Consider the following 21,693-nt stretch of genomic DNA (forward strand, 5'->3'; position numbering starts at 1 on the left):
TGGGGAAGTGGCCCAAAGAGTACTAAAGCCAGCCTACAAGCATTTCCAGTGTTCCAGGCAATGTGTTAGTGAACGGGGGAAAGAAGAGCCAGACAGGACTGAACAACAATAAACTACATATGTGGATGGTGGGAAGAGATTTTGGAAAGGGAGCAGGTGGTGAGAAAGGGTAGGCATCATACCTACCTGGCTATTTGTAGAAGCTTGACAATGAGGCAAGACCCAGCAGAAGACACTGACATCCAAATCCTTCCCTCATGGAGCTTGCCATCTAGCAAGGGTATATTAAATGTCCTCCTATGGAATGGGAAGGTAGTGGATTCCATGCCATGGGAGGGGTTGGAGCAGAGAAGCTAGATGGCCACTTGGTAGGATCATTGGAGAGACAGAGAAATAGAGAGAGACAGAGACAGAGAGCCTCAGAGACAGAGCCTATTGGAGAGGAAGATTCCTGTAGGGGTTAAACTCAGAGATTCTGGGAGAACACAAATACCAGATAATTACAATGCACAATATTACATAAACACGTTGGAAAAGTACGGAGTAGTCTTTGAGATTCAAGGAGAAAAAGCCTTTATTTATAGAACTACCACGGTCCAGAGTCCTCAAGGTTATACTTGCGGCATATCTTGTCATCTCTATGAACAGGCTTTCAGTTCACAGGTAGTAGAAACTGATGGGTCATACTTATGATGAGCACAGAACAACACCCCCTCTCTCCTCTCTCCTTTTTCTAAGCAGAAGAGTGTTGGGGGGTGGGGGGAACTTGAGGGACATGTCTAGGGGCCCACCTTCTCTGTCAGTATGGTTCAGATATACCTACTGACTTCATCTAGCCTCACCTTCAAATTTCCACATGCAGAAATCAGGACATCTCCCCAGAATACACCAGCAGGATTCCCTTTGTCTGATTTCCTTACGTAATATGGCCCAAATAGAAATGGCAATGTGATCATTGTGGTAGGAGCAATAACCTACTCCCATGCAAGTTTGGCTGGTTTTCCCTTAAAAGGTATTGAAAGGGAACAGCTGGGTAGCTCAGTGGATTGATAGTCAGGCCTACAGACTGGAGGTCCTAGGTTCAAATCTTGTCTCAGACATTTCCTAGCTGTGTGACCCTGGGTAAGTCACTTAACCCCCATTGCCTAACCCTTACCACCCTTCTGCCTTGGAATCAATACAAAATATTGATTCTAAGTCAGAAGGTAAAGGTTTAAAAAAAAGTATTGAAGTCATCCTTTAGGCTTAATTGACTGAGGAGACTGATTGTTCTGGTTACTGACTTGCCTTCCTGGTCACCTGAAGTCAAAGCAGCTTCCAGGTACCTCCTGATGCTTGACTGTGTAAACCTTAAAATTTCTTAGACTTATGAATGTTGGAAATTTCCCCATTGGGAAATTTCATACTTGAAAAAATTTCCTACTGATAGTAAGAACTCTATTGGAATATGAAACTCCTTGGCATGGGAGGATCCTTCTCCTCCCTACTTAAGATTACTTTAGGACAGAAACCTTTTGCTAAACAATGGAAAGGGCTTTGACCTATGCTTAAGCATAGAACAGGAAGTTCTTTGAGTCATGATTGATTTTAGAATTGATACAATAGAGATACTTGGAATGACAGAACCAGGTCTTGGAAACTACAATCTCCACCCTACTCAGAGTAACAGGATTTAGGAAGGGCTGCAGCAAAGATCAAGATTTAATTATTTGAGAATATGACCTTCAACAGACATGTGCAAAGGGGACAGACCTCTGGGCGGTCCTGGGTTAAGCTAGAGCCACCATTGGCACAGGGGAGACATCGACAGTGATTGGTAGATGTGAGAACTGAGGGGAGGGAACTTAGATTTTTTGCTTAAAGATAGCGGGGTCTGAGGACTGGGAGAGGAGGTTGATGCTCTGAAGAGGTTGATGCTCTGAGGAGGGTGGATGCTCTGAAGGAAGTCTGAGAGGAGAGAGGTCCTGGAGGGAGAGCTCCTGGAGAGGTCTTGAAGGAGGCTGTGGAAGGAGAACTCAGGAGGAGTCAGGAGGAGAATTCTCTGGAAACATTTCTTGAAAGGAGGCTCTCTTGAAGGTGGAGCCTAAGGTTGGCATGAGAAGCCTTACCTAGAGAGATCTTGGGTGAGTGATAAAACCAACTGACTGATTTATCTCTTAGGACTGAGGTCTAGGCCTTATTGGCTTGAGGCCCTTCATTCTTATTCCTTTCTTACTTTCTCTCTTTTTCTATTGATTAATCAGTTTATTATAAATTAAATTTCTCTATAAAACCCAGTTGGCTTGGGCATATTCATAAATTGGGAATATATTCCCTGGTGACCATCTTATATTTATATAAAACCAAGACACAGTAGAAAACATATTTCAGCGGTCATAATTGTTATATATTTCCCTTGCTCCCAAACATTTTAATTATCACAGTTTATGGTTCCCACTCTCTATCTACAACTATTTAACGCTCAAAACTATTTTAAATCTAACAGTTTATCCCTCCTGAAGGGCACCTCTCTGAAGGGCATTTTATGTTAGGGCAGATATAAAGGGGAAGAAAGTATGATCCCTTGTCACAACTGTTAGACCATGATGGACAATTCAGAGTCAGGGAAGCTCTGCTTGAATGGATCAGGTCCTGATTCCCTCAACATATATCTTTGTTGACTTTGATTACATTAAATAAAAAAGTTTTGTACAAACAAATCAAATGTAACCAAAATTAGAAGGGAAACAACAAATTGGGGAAAATGTTCGTAACAAAAACCTCTGACAAAGGTCTAATTACTCAAAGTTATAAAGAGCTAAATCAATTGTACAAAAAATCAAGCCATTCTCCAATTGATAAATGGGCAAGGGACATAAATAGGCAGTTTTCAGTTAAAGAAATCAAAACTATTAATAAGCACATGAAAAAGTGCTCTAAATCTCTAATAATCAGAGAAATGCAAATCAAAACAACTCTGAGGTATCACCTCACACCTAGCAGATTGGCTAACATGACAGCAAAGGAAAGTAATGAAAGCTGGAGAGGACGTGGCAAAGTAGGGACATTAATGCATTACTGGTGGAGTTGTGAATTGATCCAACCACTCTGGAGGGCAATTTGGAACTATGCTCAAAGGATGCTAAAAGACTGTACTTTGATCCAGCCGTAGCACTGCTGGGTTTGTACCCCAAAGAGATAATAAGGAAAAATACTTGTACCAAAATATTCATAGCTTCACTCTTTGTGGTGGCCAAAAATTGGAAAATGAGGGGATGCCCTTCAATTGGGGAATGGCTGAACAAACTGTGGTATCTGTTGGTGATGGAATACTATTGTGCTAAAAGGAATGATGAACTGGAGGGATTCCATGTGAACTGGAACAACCTCTAGGAACTGATGCAGAGTGAGAGGAGCAGAACCAGGAGAACATTGTACACAGAGACAGATACACTGTGGTACAATCGAATATAATAGACTTTTCTACTAGCAGCAATGCAGTAGGGCAATTCTGAGGGATCTATGAGAAAGAACACTATCCACATTCAGAGGGAAAACTGTGGGATTAGAAACACCAAAGAAAAACAACTGCTTGATTACATGGGTCGAGGGGATATTAGACACTAAAGGAACATCCTAGTGCAAACATCAACAGCATGGAAATAGGTTCTGATCAAGGACACATGTAATACCCAGTGGAATTGCCCATCAGCTATGGGTAGGGGTGTGGGAGGGGAGGGAAAGAATATGATTCTTGTAACCAAGGAATAATGTTCTAAATTTGCTAATTAAATAAAATTTTTAAAAAAAGTATATCTTTGTTGCATATTCTTTTCCTTCTAAGACAAAATAAAACTCCCTTGGCTAACCTTTGAATGATATATAAATGACTCACTACTTTTAGAAATCAATCACAAAATATATAGTATAGCAGTAGTAACTGAGGATGACAATTGTCTTTGTGCACTTTCATCTGTGATGTAGATGAGTGTGCACAAAAACACTTGTGCGTGAAGGAGATTTAAGTGGAAAAGTCGGTGCACAGAGACAGTCCCACTCTCTCGGCATTGGAAGCCTGGGTCCAGTGGCATGAAAAGTCATTACATCTGGAGACTTCCTCAGCTGCATTGGATGGCCGTGTTGTCCTTTGTGCTCCAACACGCCCTAAGCACTCCACAGTGCTTTGCTGCCTTGCCATGTCAGCCGTTGAACCTTCTTATTGGTTTCTTCTGTCTGTTCGGCCAAAGCAGTCTTCACATGCTGGGTGAGCAAAGCCCAAGTTCACCAGGGGTCTATGACCCAATGGCTACCCTCACAAGGTTGCCGGGGTGTGGCCGCTGCCGCATGCTAGCAGCTACTAGGAGCCACAAGTGAGAGCTGGGTGTCAGGTGGGGGTCAGAGGCTGGAGAGCTGCCCTAGGAGGGCACGACAAGCCCTCCATACCAGAGATACTCCTCCTCCCTGAGCACCCCATATACCCCTACCTGGGCAATAAAGAGCCTGAGTCAGGCTGAGCCCAAGACACCAGGAGATAGCTGGGGATTCTGAGCAACTCACTTATTCTAGTCTTCATCTTCATATCCCACTGTACTTCCTTCTCCCTCTTGATGCTGGCCTCTGACTTCTCATTTCCTAGTAACAGTAATTAATACACAGAGCGACATGGCATGGGGGAGATAGAGCTGGATTTAGAGCTGGGAAGACCTGAGTTAGAGCCTTACCTCTGCTACATACTGGCTTTCAGTCACCTTGGGCAAGTCATTTAACCACAGGCAGGCAGCTCTCTGGGACTATAAACTGAAGAAAAGTGTTCATTTGCTTTGAAAGAAAGAGTTTTTTTCTCTCTGGGATTTCTCTATACCAAGGAAATAATAGTTCCCATCTCTCTTTTCCTAGTAACAATAATAAAATGTTTAAATCATTAAATATAATTAAAAATATAAATTAAGTAAATGTAAATCATTAAATATAAATATAATATAAAATTTAAAAATGTAAGCACAATAAATAATGAAACATAATAAAATATTTAAAACCTTAAAATGTTTAAACTTTACAAAATAATATCATGACACAACCTTGTGAAGTAGGTAGCTAGCGTAGGCATTATTGTTCCCACTTCACAGATGGAAAAATGGATTCAGAGGCCTTATTTAACTTGAGTTTCATGACTCGCCTAGGGTTGCTATGGAGGAATTATTGGAGCAGAGAGCTAGACCAGAATCTTCATTTTCCATTTTTCATGTAGGAGCTAGGTAGTATAGTGGATAGAGTTAGATTGTCAAATCTGGACTCAGGCACTAACTGACTGTATGACCCTGAGCAAGTCACTCAATTTGTCTGCCTTGGTTTCCTGATTTGTAAAAAGGGGATAATGATAGCATCTACATCCCAGGGTTGTGGTAAGGAAAGTGCTTTATAAAACATAATGAGCTATCTAAATATTGTTGTCTTTGCTTACACTGTTCCCTCTGCCTAGAATGAATTCTTTTATTCCCCCTCCCCATCCTCTTTTCAGCTTTCTACCCTTCCTTTAAAGCACAAAAGAACCTTCTTCCAGAGAGCCTTACCCACGTAAGGATATTTCTCCCTTTATTTGCCCATCTCTAAGGCACATAAGAGTAGATGTTATAATTATCGGTGTTGTTCTTCCTTTATTTGTCTTCAAAACTTCATGAGGTCAGGGACCATTTTTCAATTCACCTTTGTGTCTCCTCCAGGGCCAAGTACAGTGTGGTCCTGCACAAGTAGGCACTTTGTAAGTATTTGTGGAATGAATGAGTGATTCAAAGTCCTTTGCCTTTTTCAAGATGCTGCCCTCTTGACTTAGCTATTCTCAAAAACACAATGATCCAAGACAACACCAACGGACTCAGGATGAAAAATGCTATCTACCATCAGAGAAAGAATTGATGGAAGCAAACTATTCTTTACTTTATTTTCTCCATGCTTGTATGTGTGGCATGTGTCTTCAGTTCTACAACATGACAAATAGGGAAATATGTTTTATATGATAACATATGCATAACCTATATTAAATTGTTTGTCACTTGCAGGAGGAGGGGAAGAAGGCAGGAGAGAATCTGGAACTCAAAATGTTAGAAAACAATGCCTAAAATCATTTTTACATGTCATTGGAAAAAATAAAATATGGCTCGAATCTTTAAAAAAAAACCCAAACAAAAAAAATTAACTAAAAAAATAATATTCGACCCTTTTCCTCTACCTTTTCACCAGCCCACTTGACCAGTTCCCAAGCATCAGGATCTGTGCCTAGAGAGTAAAGTGTGTAAATTACAGTCCATAGAACTGGATAATGTTTTTGTTTTTTTTTTAAACCTGTACCTTCCATCTTGGAATCAATACTATGTATTGGTTCCAAGGCAGAAGAGTGGTAAGGGCTAGGCAGTGGGGGCTAAGTGACTTATCCAGGATCACACAGCTAGAAAGTGTCTGAGGCCAGACTTAAACCTAGGATCTCCGGTCTCTAGGCCTGGCTCTCAATCCCCTGAGCTGCCCAGCTGCCTCCTAATGTTGTTTTTTAAAATAAGTCTTTTAAATACTTTTTTTAAAAAATCACAGTCATTTCCAGATATTACCACTTCTACACAGCCTCTCCATTCTCCCATCAGTTTTGTCCTGGTTAGAAAGAAAGAAAAGAAAAGCATGTAAGTGGAAACAGCCAAAATTATGAGAATATCTGATGATGGTTCTCACCATTATGTAGTCGTCTGCCACTGGGTAGAAAAAAGATTTAATTATCTTTTCCCAGGCTGAGATGTCTTCTTGGCTAGAAAATATTTAGAAAAGGAAAGATTTGCAAAGAGTCAGCAGGGTTTCATCAAGAACAAGTCATGCCAGACTAACTCATATCCCTTTTTGGACAGCACTAATAGGCTGGCAAATCAAGGTAACTTTGTAGATATCATTTGTTTAGATTTTAACAAAGCTTATGACAGAGTCGCTCCTGATGAACTTAAGCAGGGACAAATGTAAACTGTTACTCTTGGGTTAAGAAACAAACCACCTCACAAATACAAAGATGCAGGAGGCAATACTATCTAGCACTGCTTTTCTGAAAAAGATCTTTGAGTCTTAGGGGACTGCAAGCTCAGAGATTTGACAGCGACAGTGACAATCAGCTGGCAGCATGGAAGCCCAAAAGACTGTGTCCTTTGGCTGTGGTGAGATGCTGTATTGTCCAGTAACAGAGAGATAATTATTCCAATGTCGTTTGCCCTGGATGGGTTCTTATCAAGATCATGGTGCTTAGTTCAGAACATCACAGTAGAGGGAGGATATTGATCACCTGGAGAGTGTTCAGAGAATGGTGACCAGGATGGTAAAGGACTTCTAGGATTGGTTTAAGGGACTGAGGAGGTTTAGCTTGGAAAAGGCTTAGGGAGAACACAATAGCTCTCTTCAAGTGTTTGAAGGATTGTCTTGTAGAAGAGGAATTAGCCTCTTTTAGCTGGGCTCCAGAGGGCAGGATGGAGAACAATGATGGAAGATGCAGAGGGGCAGATTTAGACTTGACATAAGGAAGAACTTGCAACAGTTTTGTTGTTTTCTGTCATTTTCAGCTGTATCCTCTCAGTGATCCTTTTTGGAGTTTCCTCTGCAAAGACACTGAAGTGGTTTGCCATTTCCAGCTCATTTTACAGATGAAGAAACCGAGGCACACAGGGCTAAGTGATTTGCCCAGGGTCACATAGCTAGTAAGCTATTTGGGGTTTTCTTGGCAAAGACTGGAGTGGCTTACCATTTCCTTCTCCAAACCATTTTACAGATGAGGAGACTAAAGCAAATGGGATTAAGTGACTTCTCCAGGGTAAAAGATGAATCTTCCTGACTCCAGGTCTGGCTCTCTAACCACTTCACCACCTAGCAGTCCTTCCAACAATTAGCTTTACCCCAAAGTGGAGGAGGCTGCCTGGGGAGGTTACCACCTCCCTGGAGCCTTCAAGCAGGAGCTGGATGACCGCATGTCAGCCATCTTGTAGAGGGGATGCTTGTTTAGGGATGGGTTTGTCTGGATGGTCTCTGAGCTACCTTTTTGTGCTGAGACTCTTTTTTCCCTCTTGGCTAAAGTTATACAGACTTTGAGACATTTATTCACAAGGGAAAAATGGGCTCTAAAGACTTGCTAGGATTCTGGGCCTAGAAAGCATAGCACAGAAAGCTCTCTAGCTCATGCTTGGGGCAAGGTGGTTCCAGTTGACTAGGTTATCAAGAGCCTAGTGGGGTGGAGCCTTTGGCCTGCCGTGTGTGGGCTAGCCTGTGAACAGCCCTTGTGGAGATCCCATTCTAACAGCTCCTTCTCAGAACACCCCATCAGGATGGAGCTCATCCATGTCTTTATTATTCCAGATCACTGGCTGTGGCCGTTGTGGTCCTGTGTTGGGAGAGTGGTGGGGATGGGAAGAAGATGGAAAAAGGAATCTGGAGCTATTCAAAGAAGGTCTTGAGTGCCAGGCTGAGTCAAGAATACCTTAGAGTTTCCAGCTTGTCTTCCCTGGGTCGGGCTGGTCACTGACAGGACCCTACTGGAAATTAGGTTTTAGTTTTTCTCTGCCTCCAGCTCCAAGCCTGGCTTAGCTGGAAAATGGGCTGGGTTTCAGGTGACCGACACTCTTCTTTTAAGTTAATATCTAGGGAAAGACAAATGGTCAGCTCAGATCAAATAGGCCAGCAATTATTTTATTTATTTTTTTAAAACTCTCACCTTCTGTCTTAGAATCAATACTCTGTATTGGTTCCAATGCAGAAGATTGGTAAGGGTTAGGCAATGGGGGTGAAGTGACTTGCCCAGGGTCACCTAGGAAGTGTCTGGGAGCAGATTTGAACCCAGGACCTGGTTTAAGCCTGGTTCTCAATCCACTGAGCCACCTAGATGTCTCCTAGGCCAACATTTATGCACAGAAGAAGCATACAGCTAAGTCTTTACTATGGTCAACCATTGTCTATCTCATTGATGGAGAACCTTTTGGAACTTTTTCAGGACCCTGTGCCATGCCCCACCCCATCCCTACTGCATGCCACACCACACCCCCAAATGTATGCTCTACCCCCCACTGTGTGCAGGAGCATGGCCACCCAGGTTACCAGTATGTGTCATTAGAGGAATACATCGTCATTCCCCTCCTGGGGGTGACAGGATTCCCAGTGCAATTTCTACACAGTGCATGAGTCATATTAAAGGGAAAGGGATCAGTGACCCAACCCTTAGCAAAGCATGTTAGCTGGTTTGATCCCTCTGTTTGGGCTGGGTGTGTGATTTCCTCTCCAATCTCCTTGGAAGGATTAGGGAGGATCCCATTAGCACATTCCCTGAGAGCTTGGTGAATGGAGCTCAGCCCTAGATTTGCTCAGAGGGTTATTTTAATTAGGGGTAGTGCAAAAATCAGGAAGGCTTGGACCCAATCAATTCTTTGCTTACAAAAGCAGGACAGTTACCTGTTCTATTCACCCAGCAAGGGTCCACAAAGACTAAAAGGACTTTGTACTTTTTGCAGTGTGATAGGTATAGAGAACCTATCACCAATATGAGGGGAGTGGCCACCTCCACTGCTGAGCTCCCAGGGGTCATAGGGTGTGGGGGGCCACCTCTGCTCAGCTCCTGGGAGCCTGGGGTTTCAGGAGTGACCCAGCTGCACTCAGCCCCTGCAAAGTGGAAAGAGGCTAGAATGCTCTACCTCCTGTGTTTGGGGGCGGGGCCAGCCTCCCAACTGGTCAAGCTAGGGGCCTCCATGTGTCATCTTTGGCACGTGTGCCATACGTTTGCCATCAAGGAACTATCTATACATCTCCAAGCAGTTTCAGAGGGCTCAGACGAATCTGGCTTTTCTTCCCTTCCTCCTATTAGTCTCTCTTCAGTCATCTATTTGTAAGTTAGATCATCTGTCAGATCAATAATAGCAGCAGAATTCTTTGTAAACTGGCAATAAGAGGCATGGAAATCAGAAAAGTCTTTAAGTCTTGAAGGTTCTTTGGACATAGTCTGTGGAGGCATAGGGGTCTGTGCTCATGCCATTCAAACTTGTAGTTAGGTGGTATGGTGGGTAGAATGCCATAATTAGAGCCTGGATCTAATCCTGGGCAAATCCACTTAACTTCTTAGCCTCAATTTCCCCATCTGTAAAATGAGGATACTGAACTGGTTCCCTACCCATTGCTAAATTATCAGTGTGGGTATTTACACCTTGGAAATTGGCAACACTACAGATCAGGACTCAATTTGTTGTATCCTTGATTATTTAGATTTAAGAAAGTGAAGGAGAAAAATGTTAATAATGCTGATTAAATGTAAAAGTCTATTATGGGGGCATCTAGGTGGCTCAGTTGGATTGAAAGCCAGGCCTAAAGATCTGAGATCCTGGATGCAAATCTGTCTTTTGATATTTCCTAGCTGTAAGACCCTGGGCAAGTCACTTAACTCCCATTGCCTAACCCTTATTGATCTTCTCCCTCAGAACCAATACACAGTATTGATTTGAGGATTGAAGGTAAGGGCTTTTAAAAAAAGTATGTTTCTGCATTATTATTATTATTATTATTATTATTATTTTGGTAAGCAGGCTGTTAAAATTGAATACTGTGTCATGGTTCACATGTTGTCTTCTATAAGAAATGATTCCCCTAATTGATGTTTTAAAACAAAAAACTCCTTCCATCTTAGAATGAATACTGTGTATTGGTTCTAAGGCAGAAGAGCAGTAAGGGCTGGGCAATGGGGGTTAAGTGACTTGCCCAGGATCACACAGGTAGGCAGTGTCTGAGATCAGATCTGAACCCAGGACCTCTCCTCTCTAGGTCTGACTCTTAATCCACTGAACTACCTAGCTGCCTTTCCAGACCCCAATTTTTTATGTTCCCCTCTTCCAAAAATTTATTTTGTATTTATTGTACAGACCTATTGCATTTTGTTATGGATACGAGCTAGCAGAGATTGCTTTCATTTTTTGGTTTGTATTCCCATTGCTTAGCACGGTGCCCCACCGGCAGGGCAAGTACTCGTTGAACTGGCATTGAAGTGGTAGAGCCCTATCTTTCTACTAGGAGTTCTCAAACTTTCGGGTCTCTTGTGACACCTTTACAAATTGAGCATCTGTCCCTAAACAAAGAACTTTTGTTGATGTGGGTTAGATCTATCAAGATTTACCCAACTAGGCACTAAAACGTCTTAGCATTATTATGAAAAGAGTTTTGCCTTCACGGATCCCCTGAAAAGGTTTGGGGAACCCCAGGGGTCCCCAGAACACTGAGAACCACTGCTTTATACAAATTCCGGCTAGAAAGCCAGGTTGGAAGAGCTCTCAGAGGGACTGGCCCCTCTGGTTTTTCTGATAAAGAAACAATCAGTCCCAGGAAGGGAAAACAACTAGTCGTCAAGGTCACATCCGTAGAAGGTGGCAGAGTCAAAGGGGAACGACCTAGCCAGCGTTGGAGAGGAAGGGATTTTTGAGAGGGATAGATGATACCGGCCCGGGCTAAGGCAGGTGGGAGGAGCTCCTGGTGGGTGTGGTCCCCGGTGTCCCCGCCCTACTCCATTTCTCATCCCTGCCTGGGCTGGGCGGGGCCGAAGGGAGCAGAGCCGTGGCCGCCCCGCGCCCGTCACTTCCTGCCCCGGGGCCGGGGCCGCTTCCCCTTTAAGGGTTGGGGGCTCAGCGCCGGCAGCGGCGGCGGCGGCTCACTATGGTTGTGCTGAAAAGCCTGGAGGGCAGCCCGACCGAGGCAGCGGCGGCGACCATGACCGTGACAGCGGCGGCGGCCCCTGCGGCGGACGGGGGAGGAGGAGGAGGAGCAGCAGCAGCGACAGCGGCCCCCCCCGGAACGCCGCCAGGAGGGGAGCCTTACCTGTGAGCGCTGGGGCCCAGGCCCCACCGAGCCCACCCCGCCCCACGCCACGCTACCCGCGTAACGCCCCAATCGGGCTCGGGTCCCCTCTGACCCTAAGATCGAGCTTCGGGGAGGCTCGGGTCCTTTCTGCCCAGCTGATCTCATTGTTTAACCATAGGCTAGCTCAGGACCCCTCTGATCCCGGGGATAGAGCCTCGGGTCCTTTTTGCCCAGCTGATACTGAGTATTTAACTATAGGCTAGGTAGGGTCCTTTCTGCTCCGCTGATTTCATTGTTTAATTACAGCCTGGGGGCCCCGCGAGAGTCTCAGGACCTTTCTGCTCGACTGATTTGAGTATTTAACTATAGACTGGGTTCGGGTGATTTCATTTTTTAACTACTGCCTAACTCGGGGCTCCTCTGACCCTTCGATCCAGCCTCGGGATCTTTTACCCAGCAGATCTGAGTATTTAACCCGAGGCTGGTTTTTTTAACTACATTTTTGCCCAGTTTATCTGATTGTTTACAGCCTGGTTCGGCAAGGATGACCCCAGGATCGAGCTTCTGGTAGGCTCGAAGTCCTTTCTGTCCAGCTGTTTTAAGTATTTAACGACAGGCTGACTGGGGGGGAGGCTCTGACCCAGGATTTATCTTTACTGTAACCAAATCCACTCAGTCCCTAGGATTCTCTCCCTCTGCGCTCCCTCCAGTTTGGTTCTTGCCCCTCTTCTGACTTTGGGGTTTGCTCCGGGGGCTCCCTATTAGCCCCCCTGTTTGGCTCCGGTCCTCTCTGACCTCTGGACTCTCTTCTTTCCTGGTCTCTCTGGTCCTGTCCCACTTTAGGATTTGCCCTTAGGCTAACTGAACTCCTTTGATCCCGTCATTCTCTTTGTTTGGCTCTGGCCCCATCTGTTTCTCTGCTCTGATTTACCTTCTGCTTTTTCTGGCTCCCTCTGACACCTGGCTTTAGCCAGTATGTGACATTTCTGTGACTTCTTTCCCTCTTGCTCAGCCTAATTTCCTGACTGCCCCCTGGGATCCCCATCCCTTCCCTCCCAAAGGCCTTTGCTATCCTCCCGGGCTCCAGTGGAGAGCCTGGGAAGGTCCAAGCTGGGGAGGAGAGCCTGGAGAGCCCGGAAGGGGGTGGCTTAGAACATGGAAGGCCCCAGGCCGGGAATCTTAGAATGTAGAACTGTGGAGATCAGAGCTGGAGGGGCTCTTTGGCATGAAGGCAACCCTTGGGGTTCCCTCAGCCTTTTGTCTGTCAGCCCCCCTGATCAGCAGGCAGTCAGATCAGCTTGGAACTCTTTGTGGCTTTAAATGTCTAAAATCAAATGCATGCTTACAAGGGAAAGACTTCTCTTTGCTGATTAGTTATACAAAGAAGTTTGGTTTTTAATCCTCAGACCCCAGGCCTAGTTCAGCCCAGAGAATGGAAGGGACTTGTCCAAGGTCCTATGGGTGGGGATTTTAGTTTGTAAAGCTGACTGAAAGTCTTGGGCCTCTGCTCTGTCCCTGGAAGCCCTCGGGGGCTTTTTGTGGGAAAGGCAGAGTGTGTCAGCTGTCAGCCCAGCCTCTTAGGAGTGGGGTGGCCTGGGTGTGTAGAGGGAGCCCGGGGCCTCCATCTGGGCTGTCTGTTCAAGGTTGACTGGTTTGGCCCCAAGGCTTCTGGCTAAAAATGGCACCTGGAAAGTAGGATCTTGGTTGAGCAGCCTTGACCTTGAGTGAGTGGTTTCCTCACTGCTCCATGGTACAGTGGGGCCAGTGCCTTTGTATGACCTTTGGGGGATCCCAAGGGGGGTGGAGGGGTAGAAGGGCTTGGATTTATGGTTGGATTTGGCTTTGAAAGGGCTGGACACAGCTCCTGGGCACTGGAGGGATCTGGGTAGAGATTGACGTTGAGGAAATAAACAGCACCAGACCTCGCCTCTGCTGGGCCCCGATAAGCTCCTTTGGCTTTCTGGGCTGCCATTGGTGCGGGTCAGCAAGGGTTATATTGAAATCAGTCGGTGCAGATACCTCCATGTTGGCTGATGTCCAGTGCCAGGCAGGCCAATTACTGGGTCCTTTAATTACCTTTCTGTTTATACCTCGGTTCCCAAGCTAATTGTCTGCCTGGGTTCCTACCCTTGGAAAGCTCTTGCTAATGGGCTGCAATTGCAGGCTCAGCCCCTTGGCTAAAGGACCTTGGAGCTTTTAGAAACCCAGTGTAAATAGAGCTCCTGGAGTGACTAATTAGGCTTAACCAGCCTCCTGGCAGCCTGGAGCGGGCTCTTTTCTAGGGCCCTGGATGGGCCAAGTTTTCACTTCCTTGAAAAGAGTTTGTCTGGGATGGGAGTCAGGCTCTTCTCCAACCAGTGTGTGGCACTGGCTAGGGCTTCTGGGGGCTGGAAAGGATCACCCTCCTGCCCGCCGGGGGTCACCCAACCAATCCCTCCTTTCTTTTTTAAACCACTGAGGAAGCCGGGTTGATTTGACTAACTCAGACTCTCACGCCCAGCCTAGGGCTTTTTCCCCTGGTATGCTGGAAACTCTGATGAGGGGAAGTGACTTGACTTGCCCAGATGACACTCCTATGTGTCAGAGTAGGCCTTAAACCCAGATTTTCCTAGTTTTGAGGCTCCCTCTATCCACTAGGCCAAGCTGCCTTAAGCCTAACAAAGAATAGGAAGTGATCATCAATGATCAAGTGGTCGTCTGCTATTACTTGGATCCCCTAGTTCTTTTTCCTTTTTAACTTTTACCTTTTCTCTTAGATTTCCAATAAAAATGTCCTCCCGTATTTCATTAAGGAGTGGGGGCAATCCCTTGGTTTCTTTTTTTCCTTCTTTTTTCTTTCTTAAAAGCCCTACCTTCTGATCTTAAAATCAATACTATACAGTATATTGGTTCTAAGGCAGAAGAGCCATAAGGGCTAGGCAATTAGGGTTAAGTGACTTGCCCAGGATCATATGGCTAGGAGATGTCTGAAGTCAAATTTGAACCCAAGACTTCCTGTCTCTAGGCCTGGCTCTCGTCACCTAGCTGCCCCTGGGGAGCTTTTTAGAGGCATCTATAATGGTGGTACCAATGTATAATACAACATGGAAATTGAAGTTGGGAAGACCTGAGAAATCTTGTCTCAGATTCTTCTTCTTCTGTGTGACTCTGGACATGTCCCTTAATTTCTGTTCGCTTCAAGTTCCTTAGCTGTACAACTGGAATAATAATAGTTCCTATCTCCCAGAATTATTGTAATGATTCAATAAGATAATGTAAGTAGGGGGCAGCTGGGTGGCTCAGTGGATTGAGAGCTAAGACTAGAGATGGGAGGTTCTAGGTTCAAATCTGGCCTCAGACACTTCCCAGCTGTGTGACCCTGGGCAAGTCACTTAACCCCCATTGCCTAGCCCTTCCCACTCTTCTGCCTTAGAACCAATACTTAGTATTCCTAGACGTCCTAGCTGTGTGACCCTGGACAAGTCACTTACCCCCATTGCCTAGCTCTTACTGCTTTCTTGCCTTGGAACCAATATATAGTATTTCTAGGTTCAAATCTGGCCTTAAACATTTCCTAGCTGTGTGACCCTGGGCAAGTCACTTATTGATTCTAAGGCAGAAGGTAAGGGTTTAAATAAAAAAAAGATGATATAAGTAAAGACCTTTGTAAACCTCAAAGTGCCTATATGATTCTTATTTTCTGAAGTCCTTGGCACAAAAGCCTCTCAGTTCATTATAACATATTAATTGGGCATCTTCTGATTATGGTGCATTCTGCTGGTTCTTCCCCTTCCCATACACACCCAATGTTTAACTAAAACCCAGTCCTTGCCCTTAGGGAGCCCTAAGTCTGGGAGGTGGAATACACCAACACCTATGGCTAGGATGCTCTACAGTGCCAGACTAAAGCTCACAGAGGATGTAAACAAAATGTGTGTGTGTGGAGGGGAGGAAGCTCCACAGATCTGGGAAGCCTGCCCCCCCCCCCAAAGGGGCAGCATTTGAACTAGGCTCAAAGATGAGATTTTAAGTCTGGAGAAGGACTAGGAAATAGCATGAGGAGAACCCAGAGTTCTGAAAGCCTGGGAGAGGTCTTGGGGGGGGGGGGAATAATCCAGCATGGCTGGAACCCAGGAGGGAAGTAACTTGAATACTGCTGGCAGGGTATTTATGGAGGAGGGTAGCCCCAGATTGTGAACAGCCTTGAATGCCATACATAGGAGTTTGACCTTGATTCAGTAGGGGAGCCACTGAAGGGGTTTTGAGTAGAATCCTTTTGGCAAGGAGCTAAAGAAAGAGACAGGGAAGGGAGTCTTTGTGAAACCAGGGGAGTGGGGTGTCTAACAAGCCAAGAGATCAGAGGTAGCCAGATGAAGCCAGTGGTGAGCCATGTCAGATGTTGTGGGGAGGGAAGGAAGCTGAGGACCTAGAAAAAGGCATTTGGATTTTCATGATTCATCACTCAAGTCCTTTTACCTTAAAAAAAAGGAAAAAAAAGAATCAGGGAGCCTTGGATGTGCATCCCCTCCATCTACTCTTTATTGACTGTTGAACCTTGGCTAAGTCACTTATCTTTTTTTAGACTTAAATTCTTTCTCTACAGTGTCCCAAAAGTCTTAGGGATTTTAGGGTTTCCTGGGTACCCTGTTTAAAGAGACAAAGCTTAGATCTAGGATCCCAGATGAGGAAATTCTCTCAACAAGGCAGGGCTGGCATCATCTCCACAATTTATAATCTTTCAGAGTTGTCTAGGGTATGGACAGGTTAAATGACTTTCCCTAAGTCACACATCTAGTATGTGTCAAGAGGTAGCTCTTGAACCCAGGACCTGCTCTCTACAGACCCCACTGGTAAGTGTGGATAAAGGAGAAAAAAACACGAGGTTCAACTCCAAACTCAGATACTTACCAACTGTATGACCTTAGACAAGTCACTTAATTTCTCGTTGCCTCAGTTTCTTCCTCTGTAAAAATGGGGATAATTGTAGCATTTCCCATCCAGGGTTGTTATGAGGACAAATGAGATGACATTTGTAAAAAGCATTTAGTGTGGTACCCAGCTTATAGCAGATGTTCAATAAATATTATTCCACCTGACTTCTCTTGTCTATAAAATGGCTTAAACAAAATCATGTTTACCCAGCACTTTTAGCATGTTAAAACACTGTAAATATCACTATTGTTGTTGTTAAAGTAGAACGTGGAGGATCATGGGAAGACCCCTGACTCTGAAGGTAATGGACCTGGGGTTGGACCCCACCTCTAATCCAAGGGCAAGTCGCAACGGACTTCCTTGGGCCTCGGTTTCCTCATCTGTAAAATGGCCCCTCTAGGTCTAGAGTCTTATAAACTGAGGTGAGGTACTGCCCAGGATTTTAGAAATGCCTTTTTCACCTTCATCACTTTGAAGTCTCAGAACTTGTTCCTTACGACAACTCTGGGAAACAAGTGCTATTACTATCTTCATTTTACAGATGAGGAAATGGAGGCCCAAAGAGGACAAATGCCTTGCTCAGGGTCATGGAGCTAATCCAGGTGTTCTTAGCTTTTTGGGGTGTCCTGGGCCCCTTTGGCACCTATAGACCCCTACTTAGAGGAATATTTTAAAAAAAGAAATGGGATTACCAAGGAAACTAATTATATTGGAATGCAATTGTCAAAACAGTTAGTTCATTTTTCGTTTTTTCCCCAGTTGTTTATTTGTTCAGTTACATGTAGAAATACCTCCTGCAATTCTTTTTTGGTATTTTAAAGTTCATATTTTTGCCCTCCTTCCCCTCCTGAGTTGGTGAATGGTCTGCTGTAGGCTGTGGCAGTATTCTTGAGTAATATAAAGGTCCATATCACGTACAGGAGCAACCCCCCCGAAGGAGCTGGAGTGGAAGATGGTTACTCTTTGGCTGTGGATAGCCTTTTTGTCATGAGCCCTCTGTGGCTGTCCTGGAGACATGCTTTACTGACATGTTTAGTCCTTCACAGTTGATCATTGTATAACATTTGTTACTGTGTATACATTGTTTTCCTGCTTCCGCTTGCTTCATTTTGTATCAGTTCATATGAGTCTTTCCTAGTTTTTTCTGACGTCATCGTCAAAATAATAATTCTTGGACCACCTCCAAGCTGGAGGCAGCTAGTGAGCTCAGTAGATAAAGCACCAGTACCGGAGATGGGAGGTCCTGGGTTCAAATCTGGCCTCAGACACTTCCTAGCTGCGTGACCCTGGGCAAGCCACTTAACCCTCATTGCCTAGTCCTTACCGCTCTTCTGCCTTAGTATTGATACTAATATAGAAAGTAAGAGTTTAAAAAAAAAGGACAACCTCTGAGCTGGCAAGTCTGAGGCAGGATTTGAGTCTCCCTTTTCTGCCTACTTTCTGCTGTTTCTCCCAGCTCCCTCATCCTACAGGTAGGGAAAAAGAGGTCCATTAAGGTTTAATCATTTCCCCAAGATCACCCAGGCAGCAGAGCCAGGCTGGATTTCAGGTCCATCCATCTCCAAATCCAGGGCTCTTCCTATTCCATCGGAGAGCAGGATTTCCAAGTTTAAGATCTTAGATCTTAGGTTGTCAAGCCAGGACTAGAACCTTCCTTCCTCTCCTGGTGCCCTGGTTCCTCTCTGCCTCCCATTGAACTTTCTTTGGTCTGAGCAAGACCCTCGACCTTCCACAGCCTTGGCGTGAGGGCGGCCGAGTTCACAAACTCCCTCCAGCCTTCAGCAATCAGATTGTGGGTTCTGACCTCTCCCCCACACTTCGTGGGGAGAACCTGACTTGTTTACATCTGAGGCTCTCTTCTGGGTCCTCCCCAATGCCTTAGGGGTGATTCAGCTCCCTTTATCTCTCCGGCTCAGGGTGACTGTGGCTTGGACACCTTCCAGCTCGCCCCAGGGAGCCCCCTCCCCCCCAAGGGAAATGTCATGGGGCCACAACAGGGTGATGTAAGGGAAGATGGGGTCCCGAGGCTGTGGCTCTCGCTGGTCACTTCCTGCGACTTGATGCTGTCAGAGTGGGGATTCATTATTAGTGTCTGGAGGCTTACAAAGCGATCTTGTGGTGGCCTCCTGGGGCAAGTCCTGAGAGCATCATCAACTCCCCTCTTAGAGGCAAGGACAGGGGCCCCAGTGAGGCCCAAAGACTCATGCGGGGTCACACTGTCAGGAAGTGTTGGAGCTGGGATTCTTTGCATTTTGTAGCTCTTTTCTCTCTTAATAAAAGGCCAGAGGAGATGGAGTGTGGTTGTTAATAATGGAGATTGAACAACAAAAGCATTATGGTCTTAGCCAGGCTCTTGGATAACAGAAATGAAGTGACTTGTCCAAGATCACAGTGTCAGAGTAGGCCTGGAACTTCAAATCTGAAAGCCTGGGGCATCCTGAAAGCAAACGTAGCTTGTCGGAGCCGGGAGGACCCTTAGCACGCAGAATGTCAGACGAGGAAACTGAGGCCAGCATGATTCCAACCAGCGTCAGCCTGGCTCCAGGACAGGATCTTTTCCTCTTGCCTCCTGGGATTTTCCCTTGTGCCCAGGCAGTCCGTCTTGGGTCAGCAAGCTTGTTGAGCCTCCAAAAACAAAGCAGCCAAGCCTTTGGGGCTCTTCTTGGGCAGGCACTCAGCTTGCAGGGACCAGGCTGGCCTCGGGAGGCCCTAGTCGATGGGGCCCGTCAGGGTGGTGTGAGATAGGGTCAAAGCTAGAGGGTCAAGGATCCCAGGACCTTGGACTTCATTGGATGGGATGTGGAGCCCCTTACCTTACTCCAGCCCCCTTTAGGAGCAAGGAAATGGGGTGTTGATCTGGATCCCCATTCTCCAAACATCTCCATCTGAAAGGGCCTGGAATGTCTATGCCAGGCAGACCCTTGATGAGTACAGACTGCCAGGACCCAGAGGACCTCTGGAGATCTCATCTCACCTCCCTTGTTTGGTGGATGGGGGAAATCTTGGCCTAGAAAGAAGTGACTGGTCCAAGGCTGCACCTTGTGTCCAGGTCTCCTGGCTCCCCACGCTGGGTACTTGAATATCTGCTAGAATGCTATTTCTTGGGGTGGCCAGGCGACTCAGCAGATAGATAGAGCACCAGGCCTGGGGTCAGGAGAACCTGGGTTCAAATTCTGTCTCACACACTTCGCAGCTGTGTGCCCTGGGCAAGTCACGCCTCCCCCATTGCCTAGCCTTTACTGTTCTGCCTTGTTACTGATGCTTAGTATCCGTTCTAAAATGGTGTAAGAAATGAAAAAAAAATGCCAATTTCTTTAGAATAATTGACTTCAGTTGCATTTTCTTTTAAGAGCCTGGGCCTCCAGGAAGGGGAAGAGGGGGCTGGGAGAACTGCTGCTTCTCACCCCCTTTTGTGAGGGGAGGGCCCTCCCCAGGACACAGGCCCCTTGGCCCATCTAATCTCCTCCATTAGCCTGGCTCCCAACCGGCATGAGCGGGCCCTGATCCCGACCCCCCACCCAGCTTCCTCCCAGCAGCCTTCCTGGGCGCTGAGGGAGGTCTGTGCCTGTCCTGGATGGTAATACATTTGAGTAATTAAGACAATTTAATCGGCTGAGTGGCAGGATTATCTGGGAAGGCCTCTCTGGGGTGGCCCCAGGGGGTTCTGCAGAGAAAGTCACAGAGAACCAAATTGATTGGGCCACATTGTTCTTCCTCCCCCAAGGCTCCAGGGTCTTAGTTCAGCCAGAACCCCAGGACGTGGGGGTGATGGGCTCAGGGGGCGCCTCAAGTGTCCAGAGGACCCCACATTCCTAGTTCACGCAGCTCGCTCATCTCAGCCCCTCAGAAGCATTTCTCGGGCACCTCCCATGTGCTTCGGCCCCCAGAGTACACGAGACCCAAAATACAGCCCAAAGGGCAGAGTCAGAAACGATCCCTTTTCTTACAGTTTGCCTGCCTGCCTGCCTGCCTGCCTTCAAATTCGTTTTCATTTTGAGCTTAGAGAAAACTTGGGGCTCCCGGCCAAGTGTCCCCAGGTAGAATGAGAGCCTGGGGGTCTTCTTGACTCTCCCTTCTTCTGCACCGGCCTTTGCCCTCCTTATTCCCCAGTCATTCCCCTAGTCTCTTGTCCCAGCGTCTCCCCACCTCCGGGGGCCGCCACCTGTGCCTGCCATTGAGGCCAGGTCATGGGGCTTTGGGAGGAGAGGAGACATCTTGGCCTCTTTCTGCACCCACAGACACTACCACTCCCACCTCCCGAGGGCCAAGCGTTTCACCCCCGCCAAGCGGAGGCAGTACTTTATCAATCAGGCTGTGAGGAACTCGGACCTCACGCCCAGGGCCAAGGGCCGAAAGAGGCTACAGCGGATGGAGAACAGTGAGTTGGGGCCCGAAGAGCCTTGTGGAGTTGGGGGAGGGGCCCTTTACCACCACTGGGAGGCAGGGAGGAGGGAGGGGGCTTACCAGACTTCCTCCTCCACCCGACCTCTTCACAAACATTTTTAATGGTTGATGTGGGAGTGGGTAGAAACTTCAGGTACTGTCCTAGGGACCTGGTAGAGCTTGGGAGTAGGATTTCTCTCTTCTTTCTTTCTTTCTTTCTTTCTTTCTTTCTTTCTTTCTTCTTTCTTTCTTTCTTTCTTTCTTTCTTTCTTTCTTCTTTCTTTCTTTCTTTCTTTTTCTTTCTTTCTTTCTCTCTCTCTCTCTCTCTCTCTCTCTCTCTCTCTCTCTCTCTCTCTCTCTCTCTCTCTTTCTTTCTTCTCTCTCTCTTTCTTTCTTTCTTTCTTTCTCTTTCTCTTCTCTTTTCTCTTTCTTTCTTTTCTCTTTCTTTCTTTCTTTCTTTCTGTCTCTCTTTCTCTCTTTCCTCTCTTTCTCTCTTTCTCTCTTTCTCTCTTCTCTCTTTTCTTCTCTCTCTTTCTCTCGTTCTTCTCTCTCTTTCTTTCTTTCTCTCTCTCTTTCTCTCTT

General features: G+C 46.1%; 1 protein-coding gene across 3 annotated transcripts in view; it reads left to right on the forward strand.

Annotated features, from left to right (window-relative positions):
* The first annotated feature begins 11,398 nt into the window (after nucleotides 1-11,398).
* Nucleotides 11,399-21,693, forward strand: part of R3HDM4 (R3H domain containing 4) — a 24,025-nt gene continuing 13,730 nt past the window's right edge. The window contains exons 1-2 of one of the 3 annotated variants that reach the window (XM_007489389.2): nucleotides 11,399-11,837; nucleotides 20,967-21,106. In XM_007489389.2, coding sequence (XP_007489451.1) covers nucleotides 11,674-11,837; nucleotides 20,967-21,106 — 304 coding nt within the window. In that variant the 5' untranslated portion in view covers nucleotides 11,399-11,673. The remainder of the gene's footprint in view (nucleotides 11,838-20,966; nucleotides 21,107-21,693) is intronic. The other 2 variants (XM_007489390.2, XM_007489391.2) reach the window with 2 other exon arrangements.

This window comes from Monodelphis domestica, chromosome 3 (genome assembly GCF_027887165.1).
Source record: "Monodelphis domestica isolate mMonDom1 chromosome 3, mMonDom1.pri, whole genome shotgun sequence".
In the NCBI taxonomy this organism is placed as follows: Eukaryota; Metazoa; Chordata; class Mammalia; order Didelphimorphia; family Didelphidae; genus Monodelphis; species Monodelphis domestica.